General features: G+C 54.6%; 3 protein-coding genes across 20 annotated transcripts in view; 2 read left to right on the forward strand and 1 right to left on the reverse strand.

Annotated features, from left to right (window-relative positions):
* The window catches only part of EPB41 (erythrocyte membrane protein band 4.1), a 194,345-nt gene extending 182,067 nt beyond the window's left edge, over positions 1–12,278 (forward strand). For 16 of the 18 annotated variants that reach the window (XM_004740989.3, XM_004740988.3, XM_013046811.2 and 13 more), the window contains 4 exons: positions 3,501–3,602; positions 5,139–5,219; positions 8,638–8,742; positions 9,227–12,278. In XM_004740989.3, the coding sequence (XP_004741046.1) occupies positions 3,501–3,602; positions 5,139–5,219; positions 8,638–8,736 (282 nt within the window). In that variant the 3' untranslated portion in view covers positions 8,737–8,742; positions 9,227–12,278. Of the gene's footprint in view, positions 1–3,500; positions 3,603–5,138; positions 5,220–8,637; positions 8,743–9,226 lie in introns of those variants that run through there. The other 2 variants (XM_045064066.1, XR_006601692.1) reach the window with 2 other exon arrangements.
* A 14-nt stretch (positions 12,279–12,292) lies between these two features.
* Positions 12,293–14,084, reverse strand: TMEM200B (transmembrane protein 200B). Its single transcript, XM_004740981.3, has one exon. The coding sequence runs from the start codon at positions 14,082–14,084 to the stop codon at positions 13,161–13,163; it is 924 nt and encodes a 307-aa protein (XP_004741038.1). The 3' UTR covers positions 12,293–13,160.
* Positions 14,085–14,779: 695 nt separating this feature from the next.
* On the forward strand, positions 14,780–25,369 carry LOC101673617 (protein enabled homolog). The gene is made up of 3 exons (XM_013046863.2): positions 14,780–15,147; positions 15,310–16,314; positions 19,260–25,369. The coding sequence occupies exons 1-2, from the start codon at positions 14,780–14,782 to the stop codon at positions 15,893–15,895; spliced, it is 954 nt and encodes a 317-aa protein (XP_012902317.1). The 3' UTR covers positions 15,896–16,314; positions 19,260–25,369.
* The last annotated feature ends 1,024 nt before the right edge of the window (positions 25,370–26,393 follow it).

Consider the following 26,393-nt stretch of genomic DNA (forward strand, 5'->3'; position numbering starts at 1 on the left):
TGTATATGTACGTGTGTGCATGCTTGAGGTCAAGCTTATCTATATACAGGGATGTGTAGTTTTTAAGTATTCCATTTGATTGACTTTTTTTAAATGATGCCTACCTTTTTTTTTTTTTTTTTTTTTTTTTTTTAAGATTTTAAGCCCGTGGAGCAGTAGGTAGAGGGAGAGGGAGAAGCAGGCTCTCCACAGAGCAGGGAGTCCCACCTGGGCCTCAATCCCGGGACCCTGCGTCATGACCTGAGCCCAAAGCAGACACTTAACCGAGTCACCCAGGTGCCCCCCATTTGATTGATTTTGACACATTTGTATATACCTGTGTAACCAAGACACATTTGGGATAACTTCCCTTGCCCCTGAAACTTTCTTCGTAGCCTTATTCTAGTTACTCTGCCCCTCCAGGCAGCCACTGCTTTGATTTCCATAACCACAGCTTAGGTTTGCCTGTTCTTGGACGCCATATATATGGAAGTATCCAGTAGTACACTTTTGTGTTCCAACATGTTTTTCTTAGACTCATCTAAGTTATAAGAATCTGTAGTTTACTTTTTTATTGTTGTTGACTAGTATCCCATTATATGAGTGTAACACAATTTGTTTATCCTTTCCTTTGTTGATGGATACTTGAGCTGGTTCCGTTTGGAGCAAATGTGAATAAAGCTTCTGTGAACATTCATGTGCAAGTCATTGTAGACACGTGTTTTCACTTCTCTTGGGTAAACACCTAAGAGTGAAATTGCTGGGCCCTAGGATAAATGGATGTTTAACTTTATAAACAACTGTCAAAGCCACAGCATCATTTTGAGGAAACATTGGTTACAGGGTCAAAGAAGAGAGTTCACATGTGGGAAGAGTGTAAGACAGAAATCATAACAACATCTCATCCATTTTCCACTTCTTCAGAGACAGCAGGGAATAAGGGAGTCAGTGGGAGGTAGGGAAATATGATAGACTCCCCATTTTAGTAGAGGTGGAGCTCTTCAAAAAGGTTTAGCCTGGGTGGCTCAGTGGATTAAGCCGCTGCCTTCGGCTCAGGTCATGATCTCAGTGTCCTGGGATGGAGCACCGCATCAGGCTCTCTGCTCAGCAGGGAGCCTGCTTCCCCCTCTGTCTCTGCCTGCCTCTCTGCCTACTTGTGATCTCTCTCTCTCTGTCAAATAAAATAAAAATAAAATCTTTAAAAAAAAAAAGGTTTAGCCCTCCTGGCACACAAATTTATTTTCTTTTTTTTTTTCCCAAGATTTTATTTATTTATTTATTTATTTTAAAGATTTTATTTATTTATTTGACAGAGAGAGATCACAAGTAGGCAGAGAGGCAGGCAGAGAGAGAGGAGGAAGCAGGCTCCCTGCCGAGCAGAGAGCCCGATGTGGGACTCGATCCCAGGACCTGAGATCATGACCTGAGCCGAAGGCAGCGGCCCAACCCACTGAGCCACCCAGGCGCCCCGATTTTATTTATTTATTTGACAGAGAGAAATCACAAGTAGGCAGAGAGGCAGGCAGAGAGAGAGAGAGGAGGAAGCAGGCTCCCCGCCAAGCAGAGAACCCAATGCGGGACTCGATTCCAGGACACTGAGATCATGACCTGAGCCGAAGGCAGAGATTTAACTCACTGAGTAACCCAGGCGCCCCAAATTTATATTCTTATAATGATGTAGAAAGTACTTTTACTTCTACAGTCTGTTTAGATCTTCACAACAATGCCACGGTGGGGGCAGGGCCGAATTACAGAACTGGCTGTTACAAGTGAGAGGACTAAAGCTCAGAGAGTCAGAAGGGCTTGCCCAGGAGCCCATCGCTACTTATGTCTGAGCTGGGACCCAAACCTCCGTCTTCAGACAAGAATTGTCTTGCCCTAAATTCTAGTTCAAACACTGATTAGCTATAGAGCCTTGACCAATTATTTAACTTCTCTGGACCAACTCTACAGCAAGGATAGTAATAGTACCCACTTCAGATATTGGGAGGTAGAATTGAGTTGCATCCTGTGCTTGGCACATAGTAGGAGTACAATAAAGATTCCTTGAGTTTGAATCTAAAGTAGATAGGTGGGTCTTCACTGAAGAAAGTGTTAGTGAACTTGCCAGTCATCTAGCTGTCGTGATGCTGGCATGCATGTAAGGCTTTGGTGTCCCCATCCTGTCTCCTCTCTTTGGTCTAGATTCTTACCTGGAAAGGAACTCAGCCAGAGAATCTTTTCTTCCTAATTCTCTTCTGCTCCTCCTATCTCCCACCCCCACATATTGTAACATTTTGCCTCAGTGAAATATGGTTCTGCTCAGAAAAAGTTTGGAAGCCTCTGCTTATAATACAGATGACTTTATAAAGAGGGTAGGAAAAGATAGTAATGTAACACTTTTAACTGCAGGTTCTTTTTGAAAAGAACTGCAATTCTCTAAATTTCTTCTGAGCCTGTGTACAATCCTGGAACCAACGGGTCATATATTCTAGCCAGCACATTGGCGCTGGGCAGCCCCCATCCTCCTACTCTAATTTTGTTTCCCTCCCAGTCATGGGACTGTCAGCAGCTCTGAATCCTGCTACCAGCCTAGTGGCTGCTGATAACCATCTCTCTTCCTTTTTGCTAGTGTCCATTCTCAGCCTGATCATTATACAATCATTTTGGTCATAATATGGCAACCTCTAGAGGAACAGGAAGTCACCCCAGCCCTTGTTCTCTGTATAGATTAGTTGCAAAGCACAGCATTCTAAATACTTTAAAATGCTCCCTAATCAGGATAGTCCATTCAGTAATAGTTTTGTTGTCAGAAATGTCACTGAGAGTATCATGTAGGTTTCCTCCATGGTGTTGTCTTAAAGGGACATTTCCTACCTCCTTGGTTCCAGGCTCCCCTCTCAGTCTTCAAAGAAGACAACCTAAGATTCCCTGGCCCCTTGAGCCCTGGCAAGGACATTTCCCGGTCCTTTCTGGAAAGTTCCACTCTATGATTCAAAACCTACCCACGCCTTTGCACACAAGAGTTCATACTTTTCCTGCCTTGGGTGGTGTGTAAAGAGTTTCTGGTTTGTAGAGTGGACAACTTCTACTTACAAGTTTTGAGTCCTTGAGCAAGTCATCTGCCTTCTCTGGGCCTGAGTTTTCTTACCAGGGAGTGCTAATCAGTTTCTGCCTTTACTAATTATTACACAGGGCTTGTGTGGGCATCAAAAAAGACAGTGTTTTGAAAGGCCATTGTGAACTCTAAAATGTTGTACACGCGTGGGTAGCCATTGCCACTCCTGTTGGACCTGTGGCTGTAGTCCTGCCTCCCCTTTCTGACCCGCTTCTGTCATTGACCTTGTGGTAGGGAAACTGACCCCATCCAGCATTCTTAGGAGGCTTGCTGCCAGGGGATTGTTTTCTTTATGAAGTAATCGCTGTAAGGGAATCAGGTTTTTGCTTTAGAATGTACAGCTGAAGAGTGAAGCCGCCTCCTACCACATTTGCCCATAGGCTTCCTGAGAGGCATGGTGATGAGTTGCATTTTTTTCCTGCAGACTGACGACAGCAATGGGGACTTGGACCCAGGAGTCCTGCTGACAGCTCAGACCATCACATCTGAGACCACAAGCAGCACAACCACAACTCAGATTACCAAGGTAACAGACCAGTTAGAACTTCTTTCTGGAATTCAGTGGCATGCCAAGTTTGCTCCCTCTCTGCAACAAGGACCCTGGTCTAGAAGCAAGGGTTTTCAGCTCCATCCCTACTGAGCCAAATGATTCCAACTGTCACAGGTGGAAAAGCCCTGCTGCTTCCCCAGCAGTAAAGCTAGGGGGACCCTGGGGGCACCCTTGCCTAGTTAGTAGTCTCATAAAGCCACGTGTGGTTGTTATCTACACATCCTCCTGTCTCTCTGGTCACTCCCCTATCTGGCTGTGAAGGTAAGTTGAAAAAGTCAGTTTAAGGACAGGTGTCATTGGTATTATTATACAACCATAATTTCTAAGTCAAAAATCAGAACTCAGGAGTTTTTATATTGGGGCGCCTGGGTGGCTCAGTTGGTTAAGCGGCTGCCTTCGGCTCAGGTCATGATCCCAGGATTCTGGGGTCAGGCCCCACATTGGGCTCCCTGGTTGGCAGGGAGGCTGCTTCTCCCTCTCCCTCTCCCCCTGCTTGTGTTCCGTCTCTTGCTATGTGCCTGTCTGTCAAATAAATAAAATCTTTAAAAAGAAAGAGTTTTTATAATGTCCAGTATCAAGGCCAGGAGAACTACAGTTTGCATGCTGAAATACTGGAATTATTAGAATATTGTTTATGGGAACAAGCAGGAAAAATTATCTAAAATTGGAACTACTCCCTGGAAATCAGAGACAGTCCATGTTTGCTGCAGCACTGAGGGAAATCTATTTTCTTGTAAGTAAGAAACCTTGATTTCTGACCAAGCTCTGTTATCAATATACAGATAATTAGGAGCTGGTTACTTAATGTGTCTAGACCTTGGTTATCCTCATCTGTCAATTAGGGAAACCTACCCGCCCTGAGGGGATTATTTAAGGGTCTTTTGATATCAGTGATATGAAAGTGCTTGAAAATAAAGAGCCCAGTTTCGGGGCGCCTGGGTGGCTCAGTGGGTTAAGGCCTCTGCCTTCGGCTCAGCTCATGATCCTGGGGTCCTGGGATCGAGCCCCGCATCGGGCTCTCTGCTTAGCGGGGAGCCTGCTTCCTCCTCTCTCTGCTGGCATCTCTGCCTATTTGTGGTCTCTGTCTGTCAAATAAATAAATAAATAAAATCTTAAAAAAAAAAAAAAGAGGCCAGTTTCAAGCTGTGTGACATTTTTGTTCACAGTCTTCCCAATTTCCTCTTGAAAATAATCAAATGTACAGGAAAGGAGCAAAAAGAAACACCTGTTTTGTTTACTCACTGAATTTCTGTGATGTTTAGGAGGAAGAAAAAGGGAAAAATAAATAGAGATTTGTGGCTTTCCGTTTTTCTTATTAAAGATTTTAGCAATCTGCAGGAGTAGAGGTGTGCTCATTTTAGCAGGCACAGCCAAGAATTTGAACAAGTGGGTAAGAACGTGGTTCTACACAGTACCCAGCAGCAGATGAAATTTTGAAGTAGAGCTTTCGGAATAATTTTTTACCGTTTGTTTTCCTTTCTTTCTCATGTGACCTCCTCTGTTTGGTTTCAGACCGTAAAAGGTGGGATTTCAGAGACCCGGATTGAGAAGAGAATCGTGATCACAGGAGATGCCGATATTGACCACGACCAGGTGAGACTGCCGAGGAGCACGGATTTAGCATGGGTCCCTGGGCAGGAAGAGGGATAGATACAGGAGTTGGCTTTCAGAAGGTGCCTCTGCCAGCTTCATCCCCAGAAACCCCCTGGGCTACTCTAACACCTAAATGGGAAGGGCGAAGGGAATCAGACCATGGAGGCCTGTGGGATGGGGGCTCTAGGTGGGGGAAGCGTGAAGTGTAATAGAAAGAAAATAGGCCTTAGACTCAAAGGGCTTGGGTTCAAATCCTAGGTCTCCCCATATTCTAGTTCTGAACTTCCTAGGCCTCGATTTCCCTATCTTTAAGATGGGCATTATGGCAACTTTCTCTCTAAGTTGTTATGAGAATCGTGGGAAATGGGCTGTGTGGTGTGAGGTACATGGTGGGCTCTGGGTGGGCGGAGCTGTTGCTGTCCAGCGGATAGTGTGCACTTAAAACCTGTGCTGGGGACGGAAGAAGATAGCAAGACAGAGGGAAGGGGTGAGCCTTGCCTGCAGAGGGCTGTAGGGCAGAGGAGGCGAGGGAAGCAGAGTGAGGTGGACTGCATGCAAACAGGAGTCTTGACTTCAAGCCTGTCCTAGATCTGTTGCTAACTTACTGTGTGACCTTGGGCAAACCACACTACCTCTGATTCTTTTTTGTCCCTTAAAAGAGAGTAGGTTGATCTAGGTAATTTCTGGGCCCTTCTGAACACTAAAACTCTATGTTTCTATATTAATTAGGTGCTAATTGTGTGCTGCAAGCAATTAGCAAATAATAAGGTCAGAATTAATGCTCCCAGTTCTCTGCTGGGAGAGAACTGTAAAGCTGCAGAGAAGAGGGGGTGGAAGGGACTGCATGCAAATGCTTCTGGAATCATTGACAGCAGTGCTGGAGCAATAATTCCACGGCCTTTATGCTGATATGTTGAGTGCCTTAAAAAAAAAAAAGAAAAGAAACCTGAGCCTCACTGCTGGCAGTTCCCTTGGTAGCAAGGCTGAGACTCCCTGCTAGGAATGCAGGCTCAGGGTCCCGGCAACAAGGCTGCAAAGCCCAAGTGAGAGGCCTTGCAGCCTCTTGGCCCCAGCTCAGTAGATCCTGCTGTGCTACCAGCCTGCGCCCACCTCCTTGGTGGGGTCGATCTGAGCCCCTGCTGTGTGCTCAGTTGGTGCTAGACAGCAAGGGCCATAGGGATCGGAAGGTGTTTGGGTTTGGAGTGACACAGCCTTGGGTTGACTCTAGATTCCACAACTTATTGGTTGTGTGCCCTTGAGCAAGTTATTTTACTTCTCTGAGCTATAGTTTTGCCACCTGTAAAATTAAGATAATCATAAGTTTCTTTCAGCGTGGTTGTGACAAACACACTTGATAGCTCAGAGAGATGCTCCTGTGTCCCTCAGTTCTCCTGGGTGTGAGGGCTACAGGAAGGCTAGATGTGGTGTACTCTGGATGGGTGGGGACGCACTTTAAGCAAGAAATCATGTGATGCAGGCTTTCATTGAGAGAAAGGTGTAAGACCTTGACTCATGAGCAGGTGTGTTGGGCAAAAAGGATCAGGGACAATGACCAGGGCTATAAAGAGATAGCAAGGTTTTTTTGTTTTGTTTTTAAGATTTTATTTATTTATTGGACAAAGAGAGACAAAACAAGAAAGGGAACACAAGCAGGGGGAGTGGGAGAGGGAGAAGCAGACTTCCCACTGAGCAGGGAGCCTGATACGAGGCTTGATCCCAGGACCCTGGGATCATGACCTGAACTGAAGGCAGACGCTTAACAACTCAGCCACCCAGGCGCCCCAAGGGGAAGCAGTTTTAAGAATGGCTTTCATGGAGCCGAGAGACCAAGAGAGTTTCCCTTCTTTGCTTGTTCCTCTTAGAGGTAGTTCTTAAGAGCCAGAGTCAGCTGTCAGGTGGTCAGATCTAGCCAGTGTCTTTCTTGATGGAAGGGCATCTTGAGAATCCCCATGTCACCATTCGCAAAGGTTCTTCCACCTTGGTTCTGTGAGCTGGAGGCTCAGAGACTTGCCATGCAATGAGATAAGTGGTGTCCTTGCTCTGACTTTCCCTAAGCATCATTTAGCTTTCCTAAAATTATTGAAACTCCTCCAGATGCTAGTACAGGGTCTCCCCGAAACTACAGGACAGTGTAGTGAAGAAGAAAGCCTTATAGATTTAAGCAAAAATCCCTGCTGCATTACTTACAAGCTGTGAAACATTAACCTCTTTATTTACCCACTGAACCTCAGTTTCCTTGCCTATAAAATGGAAACAATGAGGGGTACCTGGCTGTCTCAGTCAGTGGAGCCTGCAGTTTTTGATCTCGGGGTCATGAGTTTGAGCCCCACACTCGTGCAGTTTACTTTTAAAAAAACGTGGAGGTGCCTTCGGCTCAGGTCATGATCCCAGGGTCCTGGGATCGAGCCCCACATCGGGCTCTCTGCTCAGTAGGGAGCCTGCTTCCCTTCCTCTCTCTGCCTGCCTCTCTGCCTACGTGTGATCTCTGTCTGTCAAATAAATAGATAATCTTAAAAAAAAAGGGGTGGTGGTGGTGAGGGACCATGCCTGGGTGGCTCAGTCAGTTAAGCGACTGCCTTCAGCCCGGGTCATGATCCCAGGGTCCTGGGATTGAGTTCCGCATCAGCCTCCTTACTCAGCAGGAAGCCTTGCCTCTGCCTGCTGCTCTGCCTGCTTGTGCTCTCTCTGACAAATGAATAAATTTTTTAAAAAGTGGAAACAGTGCTACTACCCTAATTCATTTAGTTGTTCTGAAGATTAAGTATATAGGGGCGCCTGGGTGGTTCAGTTGGTGAAGCATCTGCCTTCAGCTCAGGTCATGATCCCAGAGTCCTGGGATTGAGCCCCATATCAGGCTCCCCTGTCCCTTGGCTGCTCCCCTTACTTGTGCTCTTTCTGTCAAATAAATAAAATCTTAAAAAAATTAAAATTTAAAAATGAAGATTATATAATAATAATAATAATGTGCTTACGCCAACGAATGGCATGTAATAGGCCATCCCACTCTTCCTTGTTTATTTCCCTCTCCAGTAGCCGAAGAGATCTCGTCTTTTTTGTAGCATGCTTCTTTATTTCCCTCTTCCGTTCTGAATTTCCCGGAACACAGATTTTGCTTTGTCCTTCAGACTCAGTTCTTGAGTGAATCCTCCCAGAGCCCCCCAGCAGGCAGGTGTCACCCCTGACATCTGTTTGTGATTCCTTAAAGACAGCTCTGGCCTTCACTGTCTCTGTGTCTCGGAGCCTCCCTCTGCAGGATCGGGGATGGAAGGGTATTATCAACTCGCTTAGCCTAAGTGCGGCCCTCGTACTGCAGACAGAAAGATTGAATTTGCCAGAGAAATGCTATCCTGAGACCCCTGCCTTCCTTCACCAGTCAGGCTGCTTTCTGCCTCAGGGGCACGGTTTCTGTCTTCCTCAGGTCCTCGTCCAGGCCATCAAGGAGGCGAAGGAGCAGCACCCAGACATGTCAGTGACCAAGGTGGTCGTCCATCAGGAGACCGAAATCTCTGAGGAATGAGCTCAGGTATGGGCTGTTCTTGGTGGGGTGGAGGGTGTTCCCTGCCCTGACATCAGAGAGCCCTGACCAGAAAGAGCCCCCAGAGGTGTCCACACTGCGACTCACTAAAGTGAAGGCTTTCTGCTGTCACAGGTATCTCTGAGTCTAAACCTGAGAGGGCCAGAGGAGGAAAACAAAACGAAGAAAAGCAGGACCTGGCTGTCTAGAAATGAGGGCTCAGGGGATAGAGAAGAGAGGGCTGAAGCTCAGCGGCCAGACTTGAGAAATGGAAGCAGCCTAGCTGCTTTTGGGGAGCCAGAAATCCAGAGAAATTTATGCCTAGACATAGTTTACAAATGACTCAGGAAGCCATCAATCACCAGGGAGGACTGGGCTCCTCAGTACGACGGCTCGGGCCCTGCCTGGCACCTGGGACCACAAGAACTTGGCACTGGGATGGGGTGGCTGTCTTCCTTTGCAGAATTTTAAAAGTTTGCTTTCTCTCCTCTAGGAAAGGAACTATCCTACCCCAACTCCCTGCCTGTCTCCCATCCACAAGAAAACCAGCAAAATTATTGATAAAGAAGCTTACCTGCAACAGTCAGACTTCAGGCTTTCAAAATTGCTATAAACCACCAGAAAATTAACTTTGTTTTCTATTTGGGGTTTATACCGAGAGAGTCTTCTAGATGTTGCTGATTCTTTTAATACCTTTTTCTATATTGTGATACCAGAGATTGTTCAACCTTTCACTCTGCGGACTGTTTTTAAAGAGCTTTGTGTTTTTTTAATGGGGTGGTTTGTAACCCCTTCAACCTAGCCTCTCCCCATTTACTTCCAACCCAGATACTGACAGGTCTACAGAGTTCTTGGGGAAATCCTCCAGAGGCTCTGTCAGCTGTGTTGGGGGCCAAAGTCAGCTTAATGGGGCTTCCCTGCTCCTCCCCTACTTTTATACCCTTTTGATGTCGGCAGAAACTTTGTGAACCAGCCCTTTCTCAGAGCCAATGATGTGACTTTACCATGTGAAGCAGGGCAGCTTTCCTGATCCACACGCCGCAGGGAGACATCCCTGTCCTTTTGTTGAGGGTGGTATTGGTGAGGCAGAGATCTCTGCTAAGAATGTAGTGTTGTTTTTCCTTCTTTCCTCCTGTTCTTTCTTTTGGAGCTTCTTTAGATCAAAGACACAAGAAGTTGTTCCAGATATATCTGATACTGTGAATGTTCGAACAAATCTGTGGCCTTCACCCTCCTGCCCTCCCTTCCCCTTTAACCTCGTCAAAAGCAGTGGCTCTGCTAAGTGCTCCCCCCACCTCCCATCTCAGGAGACCAAAACTCACAGAAAAATAGGCACTTTTGGCCAAAAGCTCTAATGGCACAATTTTAGTGATGATTTGAGTAAGGAAAGTTGATGAGGTTTTTTAAAAAAAAAAAAAAGGCTTTCTAGTTCTGGGAATGTGCACTTCACACAGGGGAATGGTGTTTACCTCAGTCAGATCCCACTAAGAAGTATTTCCAGGTGACCAACCCTGGACCTTTTTCTTTAACCCTGTGATGATTGGAAATATGACTCAGAGAGGAGGTTGTGTTCCTTGACCTTTCTTCTCCTGACCGGTACCTGCCTGCAGCAAGGGAGGCAGGGAGCAAGGGAATTGGCTTTTAGGGGCCATCCTTCCCTCAAAACCCCACACGCTAGGCAGCACCAACACCAGCTCTGCTCATTCCCACTCTCCATCTGAGGTCTGTCAGGTGTTGTAGGCTTGATCTTTGTGGTGGGTTGTGGGTTTATTTTACTTCTAACTTTTTTTCCCTTAGTTTTGGAAATGGGACTGACCGATGAGCCCAGTTCCACCATTACTGGTTGATCTGGGGGCCTTTTTATTCAATAGTGCTTCCCAAGTCTTCCAGCTGGCTTCCCACAAACACATCTGCCTGGAAGTTCTTAGAATCTTACGGTGGGACAGAAGTGAACTTCATGAGCTAGACAGTGGGTCACAGTCAGCAGTCTCTGGGCTCAGGAGGCATGAGTGAGAGAAGTGTAAAACCTCTGGTCCCCACAGTGGGGGCCAGCCGCATGTGTCCAAAGCCTCTACTGGCTGAGTCTTCTAGACAAAGTCGGTTGGTTTGAACTGATTTCAGATGTGTGCATTTTTCATTTAGTACTTATGTGAGCCTGTTACTAACCACAAGGCAGCTCTCTGGAGAGGGACAGGAAGAGCTCAGGTGGGACGTGTGACAGGCCTGGGAGAAAGGACTGTCCTGTCTCAGGAGCAGACTTCTGGCCTGTGGGCATAGGGTCCGAAATGATGGGGCTGGCTTGTTGGTGCCTAAGCCTGGCCTGTGCTGCCAGGGGTGGTGGTGAGGTTCGGAATCCAGCTCACATCAAATAGCATGTAACGTGAGCTTGCTTTCCAGCGGCCAGCTGTCCTGCTGAAAGAGCTCCCAGCTCCCAGAGCTGACAGCTGTGGAATGAGAGGGTGGGGGTGAGGAAGAGCGCCCACCGAGTTATCCGCTGTCCACGCTGGTGTTCCTGTCTGCACCGCTGATGGGGGCCTGCACGCCCCCTTGGCTTTGTCACCAGCTCACGGTGCTTCTCTGCTTCCTTGACTGTAAACTGGGCCAGAAGATCTCAAATGCCCTTGCAGCGCTGAGAAGCCACAACTTGGAAAAGCTAGGAAGAGGATGTCCTTCCAAGCTTCTTCCCCTATCCTCCTCCCTCTCTGGGAACAGATCTGGGGCTTTGACAATTGTTTGGATTTTTTTTTTCTTCCTGCAGTTGTGTGTGCATTTGTGTGTGTGTGTGTGTGTGCGTGCGCGCGTGTGAAGAAAAACAGATTCTGTCCAGGTGGAAATGGTGAAGAAGGGAGGAGAGAGCTTCATTTCCAGGGTCAGAGACTTGGCAGCCGTTTTCCTGAAGTGACTCAGACACACCACAGTGACAACTCTCACTGCAATTTTATTTTTATTCCACTTGAGAAGTAAAGACTTCCTCCAAGCCACATGAGGTCTCTGCCACCCACCTACCCACCCACCCACCAAGCAGGACCTGAATTTCTAAGCCAAGGGCCCACAGAACCTGGCTGCAGGGACCTCTCAGGGCCTCTTCTCCTGCCCGCCCAGGCCCCCCCACCAATTGCAGGCTCTGCATGGCACCCTAGGGGGAGGGGCCCCGGTCTACCCTGGGAAGTGGAACCAGAGCTTCGGCCTGACCAACATCAAGGAATGCTCGTTGGAAAGATCTGCCCAGGATGTCCGCCCCAGGATGGTGGTTTTTACAAATCTCTCTCAAATGTATTATTTTGGTGACAAAAATGAAGGAGCTTTGTAAATTTTTTTAAAATCATGAATCATATCAAGTAGTTGTTTACATTTCTTGACAAAATAGGAACTATGGCAGCAGAATCAAATTGGCAAAATCCTTAGATTAAAAAGGCAATAATCAGTCTGCTGTTTTGGCCTTTTGTAGTAAGAGAAGTGGTGTAGTGTTTAGATACGTGTTTGGTCTTGCTTCTTGTATTGCATTTTTCAATAAACAAAGAAAACAAAACAAAACAAAAAACAAACCCAGTACTGAATCTGTGAGAGTTGATCAACCTTTAAAGTCCTTTTCTCCTACCAGCAATCTGGGGAAAATTCAACATGGGTAAGGGAGACCCAAATTTTTGACCCTAGACAAGACCCTTTTCTAAAGTAAGCTACCCACAATGGCCCAGATGCAGCTTCGACGTTGTAGAAAAGTAGAACTGGCGGATGCTTTTTGCCAGCTGGGGGAAATTTTGCACAGACCACGACAAAGGAGAGAAGGGGGCTTCTCAGACCTGTTGAGGAAGGGGCCGGACCCTCAGGAGGAAGGCTTTGGCAGTAGTGTAGCCCTAGTGGGGTGTACCCTGCATGACTGAGGGGACGGAGGGGCTGAGGTGGTGGGAGTTAAAGTCTCAGTCCCCATCCCAGATGGCAGTGGAGGGTCTCAAATCTACTTCATTGCTCATCTCCCCCGACCCTGCAACTGATGCCACGGTGGAGGGAGCCTGGCCCAGCCTGTCACATGCCAACCAACCTACCTTCCAAGTCTTAGGGGTCCTTGCCCACCACTCTGGGTCTGCTGAGACACCACCAGCATCTCCCAATCACCCCAGCCTGGACCTCCAGCCCCTTTAGGTACCTGTCCAAGGCTAAGGCCACTTTTGGAGGCTTAAAGAATTCCCGAGGCCAAGTCATGCTGGCCTCCAGACTCCACGTGAAAACACATTCTCTCCAGCTGATTGAACCCTTGTGCAGTTGGCATTTCTCTGCCGACATGCAAGTCAGGATGCCTTAGCAACTGCTGGGGCCAGAGCATCCATCTCCAGTCTGGGAAGTGACTGCTGCATCTACTAGACGTTGGGACTTCTGGTCCTGTTACCACGGTCCATGCGGCAGCCTCCTAGCAGGCTGTCCTCTGCTCTTCAAACCCGGGCTCCCAAGTCCCCTCCTCCTTCCAACTTGGCATAACCCCCCAGGCTGAGGCGGTCCAGCCGGGGCCAGCTCCCGTGAGCACAGTCTCGAGGCGCTGGGGCCGCAAGCAGAAGCTCCCCAAGGCCCAGATCCAGAGACTTGGAATGTTCGATGCAGGAACCAGAGGGCTGCACGGTAATAATTACATGGCCAGTCTGGGTCCGTGGACCCCAGGGTGGAGGCAGCCCCGGGCCCTTCAGCGGGTAACTGTTGAGCAGGGCAGGTAACCCCAAGCGAGGATTCGCAGGCTCTGAACGCAGACTCCGCACTGATGGAACGGGTGAGGTACCCCGACGCGGGGACAGGTCCCAACTTTCTGGCTCTATGCAACCTATGGCTCGGGGAGTCCTGGCTCCGGGGCTGGGAAGGAGAGCGCAGTCCCAGCCAGGGCCGTCAGGCGGCCGGAGCGCCTGAGCCCGCAGCACCCCCTGGCGAAGCCGTCGCGTCTCCAGGTCGCGGTTCTCGTAGAGCAGCGTGTTGGCGCAGATGAACACGAACAGGCCGACGCCCATGACCACCGGCCCAAGGAGCCGCAGCCGCTCGTGCGGGCCGTGGCCCCGGCCGGCGCCGCGACCCTCGCGTCGCAGCTCGCTCAGGGGGGGCGCGCTGGCATTGGCAGCGCGTGGCCCTGGGGCCCCGGCGCGGTGAGGCCAGTAGCCGGCTACGGCGATGCCCATGCCCACCAGCACCACGAGCGCCCCCAGCGCTGCAAACGCCCCCGACGGCGAGCGCAGCCGCAGCCGTGCCCGCACCCGCAGAGGCTCCGGCGGGGAGCGCGGGCGCCGGCGGCGGCCCAGGCGGCGGCCCAGGCGGGAGACGCGGCCCTCGGGGCTCCTCCGCACCTCTCCGAAGTCTCCGGGGCTCCCGGCGGTCATCTTGCCGTCGTCTGGGCGCTCTGCGGAGAGAGGGGAGGCAAGGACTAAACCGACGGGCCTAGGGTCGGAGCGCCAGACTGGGGGCCCAAATATGGGAGGCAAGATCGGGCTGCCTCGCCCAGGCCGCTTGGAGATCCCTGGCGGCCACCCCCGGATTTTCCCGGGCTGCGAGGCGGGGAGCCGCCCCCGCTCGGGTTTTCCGCAGCGCAGCTCCGAGCCAGGGACGCGCGGCAGAAGCCGGAGTTGGCCGGACCCGCGGGCGGAGAGGAGGGAGGGGGGCTCGGGCTGCTACCTGGCGCATCCTCCGCTGCGGGGCTCCGGCCGCCTGCACCCTCTTCGCCAGCCCTCAGATCCCGGGCCTCGGGAGGTGTGCGGGCCCCCGGCAGTGGCGTCTCCAGGGTAAGTCCAGCCCGGGATCGACCTCACCCCCGCACGTGGGTGCACCGTAGTAAAGGAGGGAGGGTAGTAAAGGAGCTCCGACCGCCCGGGTCCGCTGGGGTCGCTCGCGGGCCCCACCTCCCCCCTACTGCGCTTTACATACCGCAGCGTAGGAAGGAGGGGGTGACTCCAGCCTCTTCCTGCCCGCCCCCTCCTTTCAGACCTCCTCAGCCTGCACTGAAGCTGCAGCAGGAGAGACTTGAGCTAGACTCCGGGAAGACCGTTCTGACCACGACCAGCGGAAGACTTTGCCCAGGATGGCTTTCAAGTCCTGGTTGAAGAGGCCTCCCCTCCCCCAGCGTCCGGGCAGTGGTCAGGGCAGGGGGCCGGGGGCAGGGGGCTGCAGGCGCTGGGCAGGGGGCCCTGCAGGGAGAGCTCCCCCCAGCTCTCCCGTCGGCCCGGGCAAGGCTGTTCCCAGGTTGCAGCGTTTCCAATTCGAGCTCCTCGGGATGAATCATCCCCCTTTCCCGCCGCCTGTCCTCCTTTCCGGCCTCCTCCACCCGAGGCCTCAGTGGCCCGCGTCCCGGACCGAGCAGCACCGCCCCAGCACCTCAGGCCGCCCCAGTTTGGGCCGCCTGGCTTCAGCCCTTCCCGACCTGTGGCCTAAGAACTGTAGCCGGGCCGGGTAAGGAGTAGCTGGGCTGTGTGTGGTGTGGCCCCCACCGAAGGGAGGGTGTGGGAGGAAACGGGGGGCCCCCACCCGGGCGCCCTGGGCCGCAGGCGAGGAGGGCTAGGACCTCGCTGTCCAGTGGTGCGTCTTTACTACCCCTGTCTGGTTTCTAAACAGCTTCCGCGCTGGAATCCGTGCCAAGGCCCCAGGAAGGAGGCCTTGCTACCCCACTCACTCCCCATCCGCACCCCCGAAGCTCAAGGCACGACACCCCATTCCTCCTCCGACAGGAGTGCGGAAGGCCCAGGGCCTAGCACGGAGCCGCAGAGTCTACTGCGTCCAAAGCCTGATTTTCACAGATGGAAACTGCGGCCCAGAAAGACAGAGGAGCCTGCCGGGGTCACACGAGGAGGGGGCTCCTCCGGGACCCGACGCCGGGCCTGCGGACCCTAGCCCACGCTTTGCGCTTCCCCGCACGGCCACGGGAGAGTCCTGGGAGGAGGCAAGGGCCGTTTCCAAGTCATCTCTGAGTGTGGAGCCTTCTTCCCGGCCCTTAACCGCTGAAGTGACCACGGCGCCCCAGGCCGGAGCTGGTGCCCCAGCGCCAACCCCGGAAAGGTCGCCCGGAGCCCTACGCGTCCCTGTGAGGAGGCAGGCGGAGGCATGCGGAGAGATGGGCACACACATAGAGACCCCGAGACTCTGGAGGGCATGGGTCCACGCTGGGGACCTCAGGAGGGAGAAACTTGGAGCCACAGTCTGAAGGTCTCAGGCCGCGGGAAGTTGCTCTGGGCCGGGTCCCTCACACTCTGGGGTCCCGCCTCCCCGCGCGCCCACACTCTGTCCCGGGGAAAGGGAGGACCGGGCTCCCGCCCCCCAGGGCCTTTCCGGAGGGAGGGGACCAAACAAAAAGTTGAGGAAAGTGGAGGGCGAGCCCGGGGTCCTAGTTTCGCTCACCTGGCGCCGCAGCGCCACGGCGGGTCCCGGTCCGAGTCCGCGCGCCGCGGATCCCGGCACTGCCGCTGTCTCCACGGAATCTTGGCCCCCTGGCCCCACCCCCTTCTCAGGCACCGCCCGGCACCGCCCAAGCCCCGCCCCCCGGAGCCCCGGGATCTGGCTGGCCAGGCCCCCGCCAGGCCCCACGGCTGGAAGCAGGCGGCAGCTCAGGTCTGAGGGTCGCAGGTAAGCGCTGTGTGCTCGCCTGGTGACTCGGAGGATCTGGGGGCCCGAGTCCCCGGCTTATGTTGTTCGCAGAGGCTTGGGAGGGCGCCTTCTTCCCACGTGGGTAAACTGAGACCCGGAGCTGGAGAGCCCTACCCGGCTCCGCAGCGAGCGCGCAGACAGGATTTTCGAAGTCCGCACGCCCTCCCGCGCCAGTCACAGCCCCTCATTCCAGGCGTCCTGGAGAGGACTCGCGGGGATGTCTGAGAGCCCACTGCTGCCCCGCGCCGTCCGGGGAGCTGCCCGGAGGAGGCGGCCGGGTTCCTGCTCCGTCCGTCCCCGAGCCTTTCCCTCCATGATCCTCAGAGCCTTCACCTGGAAAATGGGCTTAACGGTGTCCGCCTCGTAAGAAGCGAAAACCCGGCGTGGGGGGCGGGCACACCACACGGGGCGCAGCCCGGTAACCCCCCGAACGCCCAGTGAATAGAAGCCCGGAGCAGGGGTGGAGGCGGTGGGGCTCAGCCGGCTCTCGGAGCTGAGGGAGTCTAACGGAGTGTCACGGGTCCCGCCGGCCTCCCTAGCGCCCCTGAGAAGATGCGCCCCATCTGGAGTGGGGAGGTGGCGCCAGCCCCCAACTCTGAGGCACTGGGGGCGCCCCCCGCCGCGGGCCTGACGGGGCCGCCCAGCTCTCGAGCCCTGCCCGCCCCCCGAGGCAGGAATGCGGAGCTGAGCGAGGGGGTCGGCTGGCGGCCCAGTTTCCATGATGCGGGGGGCGGGCTCGGAGGAGGAGGAGCGCTGGAGCGGGCGGCCGGCCAGGCTCCCAGCCGGGCCCCTCGGGAGGAATTTCCGGCCTGGGATTGATTATAACCCGCCCCTCCCCCCCTCCGCCGCCGAGACCCCCCGGCCCGCGGGGCTGGGGGATGGGCAGTAATGAGACCCGGCTGTGCGCCCCGGGCAGGGAGGGGGGAAGCTCGAGGAAGTAGCCGGTCTGGGCCATCCCACCTCGCAGGACGCCACACAGCACGGCTAGTCCTCGAACCCCTCTCGGCCGAGAATACTGGGGGTGGCCTCAGCGCCCCAGGATCTCCTTGCCCAGCCCTCGGGGACAGGCATCCCGGGAGCGACCGAGGTCACCCCTGGGGGCGGAGCCTCCTGGGGGATCCACGTGAGGGTACCGGCGCCCGGCAGAGCAAATGGGGCCTAGCCTGGGGTCGGGTAAGGTCGCAGAGCCAGGCCGGGGTCGCCTTCCTGCCGCCGCCTGAGACTGAGGCTCCTGCGGCCCAGCTCCGGAGAGAACTCCCCTCGCTCTGCGCCTGGGCTGTGGCTGGAGCTCCCCTGAGGCGGTGGCCTCCCTCCTGCCACCTCCTTCGCTCGAGACCCCCAGTCGACCCTGCGCTCCCTCTATTCCCGCACTTTGGCCCCTCCACACCCCCCACCCACCGCTGGCGCGACTCCCACCCAACATGGTCTGCAGCCCTGTCCACCGTGGCTGCTTTTCCTGGGGACACCAACCCGTGGCTAGAGCTCTGGCAGTCTCCTGTCACTCCACCTGCCCTGGCATTTACCCCCTGCTCTTCCTGTCTGCCCCTCCTGACTTTTCTTCCTCTGGGCCTCCTCTGCCCTCCTCTGATGTTGGGGCTCTGCCGGCCTGGGCCCACAAGCCCAGCCTCACTTTCAGCAACCAGTCACCTCCCCAGCAATGTCCCTGCTCCGGGTGATCATGGCCCATTCCTACCCTTCCTGTTCCCCACCCTGTAAAGGGCCCCCCTGTCCCCTGCCCTCAGCACCAGGGGTCACCTTAGGTTCCTTCCTCTACCCCATCCCCTCTCCCTCCAATCCTTCAAGTCCTGGGGACCCCCCTGTTTGAATCCCCAATTAGCGGCCTTCTCCTGCCCCAGGGCCACAGAGGCACAAACCATCTTTCTACCCTGGATCTAAACCAATCACCCATTCGCTTAAACCCCCCAGTGGCTCCCCAGAATTGTCCAAATGGAGTTTAAAATCCCTTCTCATCTGCACAAACTGGCTCCTGGCCCCCACCCCTCCCCACTGGTAGCTGAACTTGTTCCCATCCCTGTATCTGTGCTCTGGCCTTGGGGCTTGGCCCCTGCCTTGACTGCTGCCAGGAATTCCCACTCCCGATCAACCCCTTGGTTCCTTCCTGCCTTCCAGACCGTTTCTGTGCCTTCTGTGGGGCCCCAGGGTTCGGCAGCCTCACCCCTCCCGATCCCTCCATTAGATACCCTCCCTGGAGTGTCTCCTTAGCGGCCCTGCTCACAGAACTGAAATCAGTGTTTGGGCTTTGAGCCTAGGTCCTCTGTCCCCCTGGTGGTGAGCTCTGAGTGGAGGACTAGGTCTGTGCTACCCCTTCCTGAGCCCTGGCCCTCCCCTGGCCTGTGTCTTCTCCTGATGTGCACCTCTGGGGCTCCAGCCCAGACAGCAGGAAAGGACTCAGCCCCCAGTCTCAGTTTCCCCATCTGCACAAAAAAAAGGGGGGAAAATACCTCACTGTGTCATTTGGAAGTTTAGATGAGAGCACAGATGCTCAGTATCTCACACAGAGTGCCCACCAAACGGCCGGTCCCTCCTCTGACCCCAGGTTTTGGGGCACAGAAGATGGTATTGGGGAGTTGCAGAAACCTCCCCTGGGGTTATCTGGGGTGGTGGAGAGAAAGGTCCTCTTTTCCTCGATATAAGCCCACTTGCTCCTCTCAAGAGCTCTGGGAGGCCAGTGATAGGCCCAGTTTACAGAAGAGGAAAGTGGCTCAGAGACATGGAGCTCTGCCGGCAGACACAGCCAGGCTGGTAAGGGCGCTCTCCTTCCACAGAGGGAGCGTCATGGGGCCTGCTTGGTTGTGCCCTGTGCACTCACAGGTGTGTGGGAAGCCAGTGGCCTTAATACTGGGACATCGGTTCCACGTGGGATCTGCCTCTGTGTGACACGGACTCCTTTGTTTCTGCACCAGGAGGGACCTGGACGAGAGGACCCCCGGGACCAACGTGGCTGACATTTCTCCCCCAAGCTTCTCTGGGGAGGCAGAGAACCCAGCACAGGGACCCTGAGGTCCCTGCCTACTTGAGGCTCCATGTCCTCTCCAAAAGCCACGACGGGGAGAGAGCAGCTGTCATCTCCTGCATGTCACAGCTCCCCCGTGGCCACAGCGAGCAGGCCTGGGACCTCATCTTCTCTCATCTCTGGTTTAGGAACAGCCCTGCTGGCTGGGACTGGGCTGCCCCGGATTTCCTGCCCGAGCCCCAGGGGTTTCTAAAACCATCCTTATCTTTGAGCTGTCCCAGAAGCACTCAGAGGACACAGCTGAATGCCCATGGCGTCGCAGCCCAGTAAGACCACAGCCTCAGCCAAGATTCCTGAAGCCAGTGGAGAGGAGAGAGCTTGACTCTGAGACCCAGTTTTGATTCTACTGCCCATTCACTGGGTGACTTTGGGCCCATCACAGAAATCCCTCGGCGCTCCTGCCTCTCGAATGGGTCCTTCACAGGAAAACTGGTGGGCTGATTCAATAAGAAATGACTGGCAAGTAGAATCCAGAACCCCAATTCCAATACCTCATTTTATAGGGACAAACCGACGTCCAAAGAGGCACAGTGACTTGACCGGGGTGACCCAGCCAATGAATGACAGAGTGGGGCTTCAGGCTGCACAGTTACAGGCCCCCACCCTGGGCTCAGGCTTCGGGGATTGTTGGGATGGGAACCCCAAGTCCATCTCCCCACCCGTAGAAGCTCTGAGCCAGGCAATGGCTTCCTTGGTGTCTACGGGACTGGCAAATCTCTTGGGAAGAATGAACTCTCCATCTTTGTGGCTCTCCCAAGCCCAGAGAAGAGACGGAGCCGAGCCTAGGTGACACTGGGAAGGCCAAGGAGATGAGACCCTCCTGGGGGACAGGGCAAAGCCAGCCTCCTGCCTAAGTCCCTAGGGGAGGGATGACAGTAGGAAGTCGCTGTCTTGTCAAGCTCCTCTTGGCTCCAACCCCTTCATACCTGTTACCTTCCTAAGTGTGCAAGACAACCCTGAGAGGGAGGTGACACGATCACCCCTTGTCACCCATGCTTTGTTACACTATGTCTCACTAGCCCTGTGACTGTGGTCAAGTCCCTGGTCTCTGTTTCCCCTTATGTCCATTTCCTCTTCTGCAAAATGGGGACACATGGTAGCAAGGCATGCCAAGTCCTCTAATGAGGAGGGAACTCCACAGGAAACACAGTGGCACTGGAGCTTTTCTGGCCTTCGACTGGTTCTTGCCCATCAGTTTCCTCTCCTAGAAAACGTGAAAGTGAGGCTACTGATTGTCTGTCTTCAGTCACCTCCTCTGGGGACCAGAGAGGAGCCCTGGGCCCCGTCCAGATGCTTCAAGGGGTGAAGTGAACGGACCATCCACCAAAGGCTGAGAAAGTGACAGCTGACTCCATGTGGGGGCCAGGCAGCAGGGGGGACTTCCTGGAGGAGGGGGCCGTGGCCTTCCCACTGGGTCTCAGGATCAGAAGAGTTACCCAGGCTGCAGAGGGGGACCCAGGCAGCAGGAAGAGCAGGTGGACAGCCTTGGAAGCTGGGGCGGAACTCAGGTGCCGGAGAGGGAGCCCGGAATCGGAGGAAGGGCTCAGGCCTGACTTCAGAGTTCCTTAAACCCCAGGCCCAGGATGTAAGGTTCAGCCCTCTGGCCCTGGGAGCCATGGGAGATTCTGAAGCAGGAGGGTCGCCTGATTGCTTTGTACCTGGGGAAGAACTTTACAAACTGTGAACACGGCACCTGTAATAGTTTCTCCAAGAGCATGGAGAGAAGGTGCAGGACATGGGGCCCCAGGCCCCCCAGGAGCCTGAGGAGCTGGGGAGGCTTGCCCCCTGTGGAGGAGCACCAAGCAGCCCGTGGCCATGGCGGGGGTGGGGGGGAGAGAGCAGCCCGCTGCCGCCCAGGTCCTCTGATTCTGGCCCCCCTCCCACACTGACCCTTCCCAGCTCTCTTGCTTCGTGCCATCCCCTGGGACCCCCGAGACTAAGGCCTGACCTGCGTGCTGGCCACTTACTAGCTGTGTGACCCAGTGAAGAGACTTCGGTCTTCCTGAGCCCTCCTTCTCCTGCTCTGTAGAATGGAGAGGCGCTGTAAGGCCCCCACTCCAAGAGCTCTGGGAACATAAGAGGGCCCAGCGCAGACTCCGGGGTGCCCCCCGAGGCTGGTCCTACTCTAGCAGGGCTGCTCTGCTTGGAAGAGGGGCACCACACATGGTCTCCGGGCTGTGCTGAGGGCTGGGTGCCCAGGGCACCACGGAGTCGGGAGCTTCCTGGCAGAGAGGCTGTTTGAGTGACGGCTTGGAAAGAACACGGGGCAGAAGTTGCTGGGTGGGAAGCAGCCCGGAGGGAATTAGGGAGTCGTTGGGAGGAAGGGCAGTGGGGATGGCAGGGGATGGGGCAGGAGAGGACTGAATGCCCGATTCAGGGGGTCAATCGCAAAAGCGACACGTACCCAAATAACCTCGGGACCGTCTCTGAGCCTCTGAGCCTCCGTGTCTTCCTCTGACTACAGGCCAGTGGCCTGGGTCACAGGCTCGTGAGGCTTCGGTGCTCACCAGGTGCTCCCGGAGCCTGCGCACAAGGCTGCCTGGGCTGTCACTATTATCAATGCTGCCTTTAACTTTGCTCTAAGATTTTGCTTCATCTCTGTGTTCTTTTTGAACTTATTGAATATTCTCATTGGCTCAGCAGGGAGCAGGTGGTTATCCTTGGTCCAAACAGGAAGGAGAAGCCTCCGTCATACGGTCCAAAGGAGATGGGGCGGGAAATGTCAATTCAGATGCCTGGGACAGGGTGACAGATCCCTACAAGTGACTGCCAGCCTTGGCGGGGTGGGGGGTGGGAGATAGGACCTTGGGAGCTAGGTGATTTGCCAAGCCCTTAGAGTAGGGCTGCTGGCCAGGAATGTGACTAGGGCACATGCCTACCCCACTATGGCCTCAGCCACGGCACGACTGTCCAACAAGAGACTGAACCTGTGGTTTACCCGCAAAGATCTGCTTCCCCTTTTTTTCAGGAAGCGCTCACAGCAAGAACCACAGGATAGGAAAAACCTCAGCTGAGAGCATTACGTCCCCATGTCGCTCCCTCCCCCCACCAAGGTAGGAGAACAGCACCACGGGGCAGAGAGATGTGCCTCGGGACGCAGCAGAGTGGCAACAGCCCACAGGGGCCACGTGAACACCAATAAGGAATCTGAGTTTGTGGCGTGCTTCGTCATGCAGTGTGGACAGCCCGCGGGGACAGCCACTAGCATGGCCTGCGTGGAAAGAGGAAGTTCCCGCTCAATGGGAGCTAACTCTGATGTTCGAGCTCAGTGACAGAGCGATGGGCCTGGCTGATGTTGCCAGAGGAGAGTGTAAGAATTTCAAGTGACATGAAGCAAGACAAAATTTCTCTTTCACTTTCTAGCTGGAGCCTGAACCGTCTCGAGTCAAGGGAGGCCCCTGGCATTAAGGACCCAGGCTCCTTCCATCTTGATGCTCTGCCCTCCCGGACGTGTGGCCGCCCACCTTGTCTTTGTGGTTGAAGATGCTCTCTGGCCCTCCTCCCTGAGTTTGGGGACCAACCAAGGAGAATAGGGCTGGGAAAGGGGACTGTGCTCCCCACTCCTTGTAAAGAACAGCCCCCTATGCACACATCCATGCTCCCTTCCCAGTGGTTAGAAGAAGATTGTGGGCCACACCCAGCCCAAAGAGAGGCTGGGAAATGGGTATTGGGAGACAATGAGAAGTGCTTGCTACATACCACAGGGATGGGGCTCCTCTATTTGGTGACAAGCCAAACTGGTGATGAGGCAGTGGGGGAGTAGAGGCTGGCCCCTCTGGAGACTGGGAGTCATGGTGAGAATCCTCCAGAGCAGGCTCCTGGCGGCAAGGGAGCCCCGGAGTTGGTGGCATGCTGGTCAGCCATCTTCTGTCCTTCGATTGTGCCAAGAGAAGCCTGAGGCCCCCCCTGTCCGGCACCCAGCCCTGCAGAGAGCAACTCTCAGTCTCTCCGACTATGTGGTCGTTCCTCCCATCGCGACCCTGCCACCCTGGGCCGGTCCCAGTTCTGTCGATATCATGGAGTCAAATGCCAGCTTCCAGATCTTGAATAAAGTACTTTGTAAAGTCAAAGTAAGAAGGCACATGGAAGGTGAGTGACGTGCCCAAGGTCACACAGCTTGATCATGTATCATGTCTCCCCATTTGGCCTTTCCCCATTTCGGAGAGGCAGGACTGCAATTCCAGGGCTGTGTACCCAGGCCTGGAGGCGGGTGGGCGGCGGGAAGGACGCCAGAGACACCGCTGGGTGCCGGGGTGCGGGTCGGGGGTGGGCTGCCTCGCAGAAGCCTGGGCGCCCCGCAGGCGGGGCTCGGCGGAGGTCTGCGTTGGCGCCACCTGGCGGCGAGGCCCTGCACCTGCGCCCGCGCAGCCCCCGTCCAGCCCGCCCGCGCGCGCCTCTCTTCCCTGTGCGCAGCCGCCGCGTTTGCAGCGGAGAAGCCGGGCCCAGTCCCCATCCGGAGATCCTGGGAGCGCACGTGTGCTCCCCGGGGCCCCATCCAGGCTAACGGGCCTCCCTCGGATAGAAAGGACTCGGCCTAGGGAGGCCGGGTGCGCGGGACAAAACCCGGTGGGGTGTGGGGGGAGTCACATTTACCCCGCGTGGAAGCCCCTTCATGGCGCTGCTGGAACACGGGCTTCCGTGTCCGCAGCACAGGAAACTGAGGCACAAATGGTAAGTGACAGAACTGGGCTGGGCCCCAAGACTGCTTGATATAAACTCAAATGCTGGCCCTGGGTTACCTGCCCCTGACTCTGCGGTGCTCCTCAACCCCAAGCTTGCCTAGACCAGCCCCTAGCTTGGGTATCCAGCCTAAGCCTATAGAAGTTTGTTTTTTTATCAGACACGTCACAATCCTGGGATGTTTGCGATGATCACAGGACCCCTGCAAAGGGGACCAGACCCGGCGAGCTCCCACCCTGCACTTGGAATGCCTGACAGGCAGGGAGCAGCCAGAACCCCATGGCATCTGAATCAGCTCGTGTTGGCCACCAGGAGACCAAGGAGGCTGCCAGCTGCCGTGGGTTCCAGCAGGTGCCTCCCGCTCCGTGGCGGGGCTCAAGGCCAGGTCTCTCTGACCCCTGAGCCTCCACACAGAACTGGGAGATGGGGATATGAATCACTGTCCTTATTTTACAGATGGTAAACTGTGACCCAGGGTTAAATAATTTGTCCAGGGTCACACAGCAAGAAGGTAGCAAGGGTCCTGTCCTTCCTATAATCCTTGTGTCCTCCTCTAAGACTGGGACAGTGCCCAGACCTCAGGAGGTGTCAGGCCCCCTCCACGGCCGGGTGGAGTCGGGGCTGGGTCCGAATTAGCTCAATCACTTGGCGTCCTACTGACATTTTGCAGGAATCTCACGTCTTATTCTGGTACGAAGAGAGATTCTAGTAAGAAGTAGTAACCAAGGGAGCACCTGGGTGGTTCAGTGGGTTAAAGCCTCTTCCTTCGGCTCAGGTCATGGTCCCAGGATCCTGGGATCCAGCCCCGCATCAGGGTCTCTGCTCAGCGGGGAGCCTGCTTCCTCCTCTCTGCCTCCCTCTCTGCCTACTTGTGATCTCTGCCTGTCAAATAAATAAAATCTTTTTTAAAAATAAATAGTAGCCAAAAGGACAAGGAGAAGATGTCCTCGGACAGTCACAGGTCCTGGCAGGGTCTTCACGGAGACCCCAGCCTCCCCAGTAACTAGACCGAGGCATCCCTGTGGGGCTGCCAGGCACCAGCCGTGCTGTTGGGTCCCGCACAGATTCTGGGTTTGGAAGAACCATTGATGATGCTCCAAGAGGCTCCTCAAATCTCTCACCAAGAAATGCTCAAGAGAAAGCCTTAGGATGCCTGAGGGATCATTGAAAAAATCTACAGTCAACTTCCTGGCAGCTGAAGGACAAAAATGACAGCACACGACTGTCCCTGATGGGTGTGGTCATGAATTTTTCATTTCCTTTCCAGTAATTCCAGTCTTCCCAATGAAGTTGCTTCAGTAAATGATATGTAATATCCAAGCCTTTGTGAGACTTTTCATGGCAATAAATTCCAGAATGGGGGAGGGGACTGCACATCCCTGTGGGGGCTGCGAGTGGCCCCAGGGGACTTCGGAGGCTGGCTTGAGTGGGTATCTTGTGGGTGGCCTGTCCGTCCACTTCTGTACGCCACCGCCCTGGTAAACACCTTGGTGCTTGGAGCTAGTTCCTTTGTGTCGGTCCCTCAGGGGGACAGCAGTCGGGGGTCCAAGCCCAGCAACCTCCAGACTTCCTCTTCTTTCTGGAGATCTCTGGCCATAGGTCATGATCACAGTTGTGCTGCAGGTTCCATATTGAAGGCCAGGTGTAACTCAAGGTTATGGGGATTCTAATTTGCATTTCTTCAGGAACGTTCCCCAAGGTTCTGAATAGACTCTCTAAGAAACACCCGGGGCTCCTGGAAAGTGGGACTTGCAGATAAGTATTCCATCTGTCTCAGGAAGTAAGGGATTTGGGTTCTGATAGGATCTGATTAAATCCCCACTTGCCTCCGGCTGGGCTGAGTATAATACACCTCTGGGAAAGCGGGGACACCTGATGGTCCAGCTCAGTCAACTTGCAGGAGGCAGCGTCCCCTGTTGTCACCACCAGGCAAAAAGTAGAAGGCGGCCCGCGCCCCAGGAGGCCCCAGGTCCCTTGCTCCTCCGGTCCAAAGCACACACAACTTAACAGCGACAGTTTAGTGTGGCTGTTTGAAAAGCTTATATTCGTGGAATTCAAGTCTGTGCCCATGAGGGTCGGGCTGTCTGTGTGGTCCCTGTGTGGCCTCGGGTGGCTGTGACCTGCTCGCTCCACCTGTGGGTTGCCCTGGTGCCATAGATGTGCCACGGCTTCTCCAGGTCCCTATGGGGCCCACTCCGGAAGTGCTTCTAGTTGGGGGCTGTGACCAGGACAGCGACGCAGGGCTTCTGGCCTGTGGCGCCCCCCCCCCCAAGGGGGCCCAGCTGCTCCTGGGCCCTGGAGCCACACCCAGGCCGGGTGGTGGTGGGGGAGGGGCTCGCCTCCT

The sequence above is a fragment of the Mustela putorius genome, unplaced genomic scaffold (genome assembly GCF_011764305.1).
Source record: "Mustela putorius furo isolate JIRA1106 unplaced genomic scaffold, ASM1176430v1.1 tig00003853_pilon_pilon_pilon, whole genome shotgun sequence".
NCBI lineage: Eukaryota > Metazoa > Chordata > Mammalia > Carnivora > Mustelidae > Mustela > Mustela putorius.

Coding starts and splice junctions, on each gene's coding strand:
- TMEM200B (XM_004740981.3), bottom strand. CDS start 14,084: ATGACCGCCGGGAGCCCCGGAGACTTCGGAGAGGTGCGGAGGAGCCCC.
- LOC101673617 (XM_013046863.2), top strand. CDS start 14,780: ATGGCTTTCAAGTCCTGGTTGAAGAGGCCTCCCCTCCCCCAGCGTCCG. Junction 15,148..15,309: donor AAGAACTGTAGCCGGGCCGG/GTAAGGAGTAGC, acceptor GTTTCTAAACAG/CTTCCGCGCTGGAATCCGTG.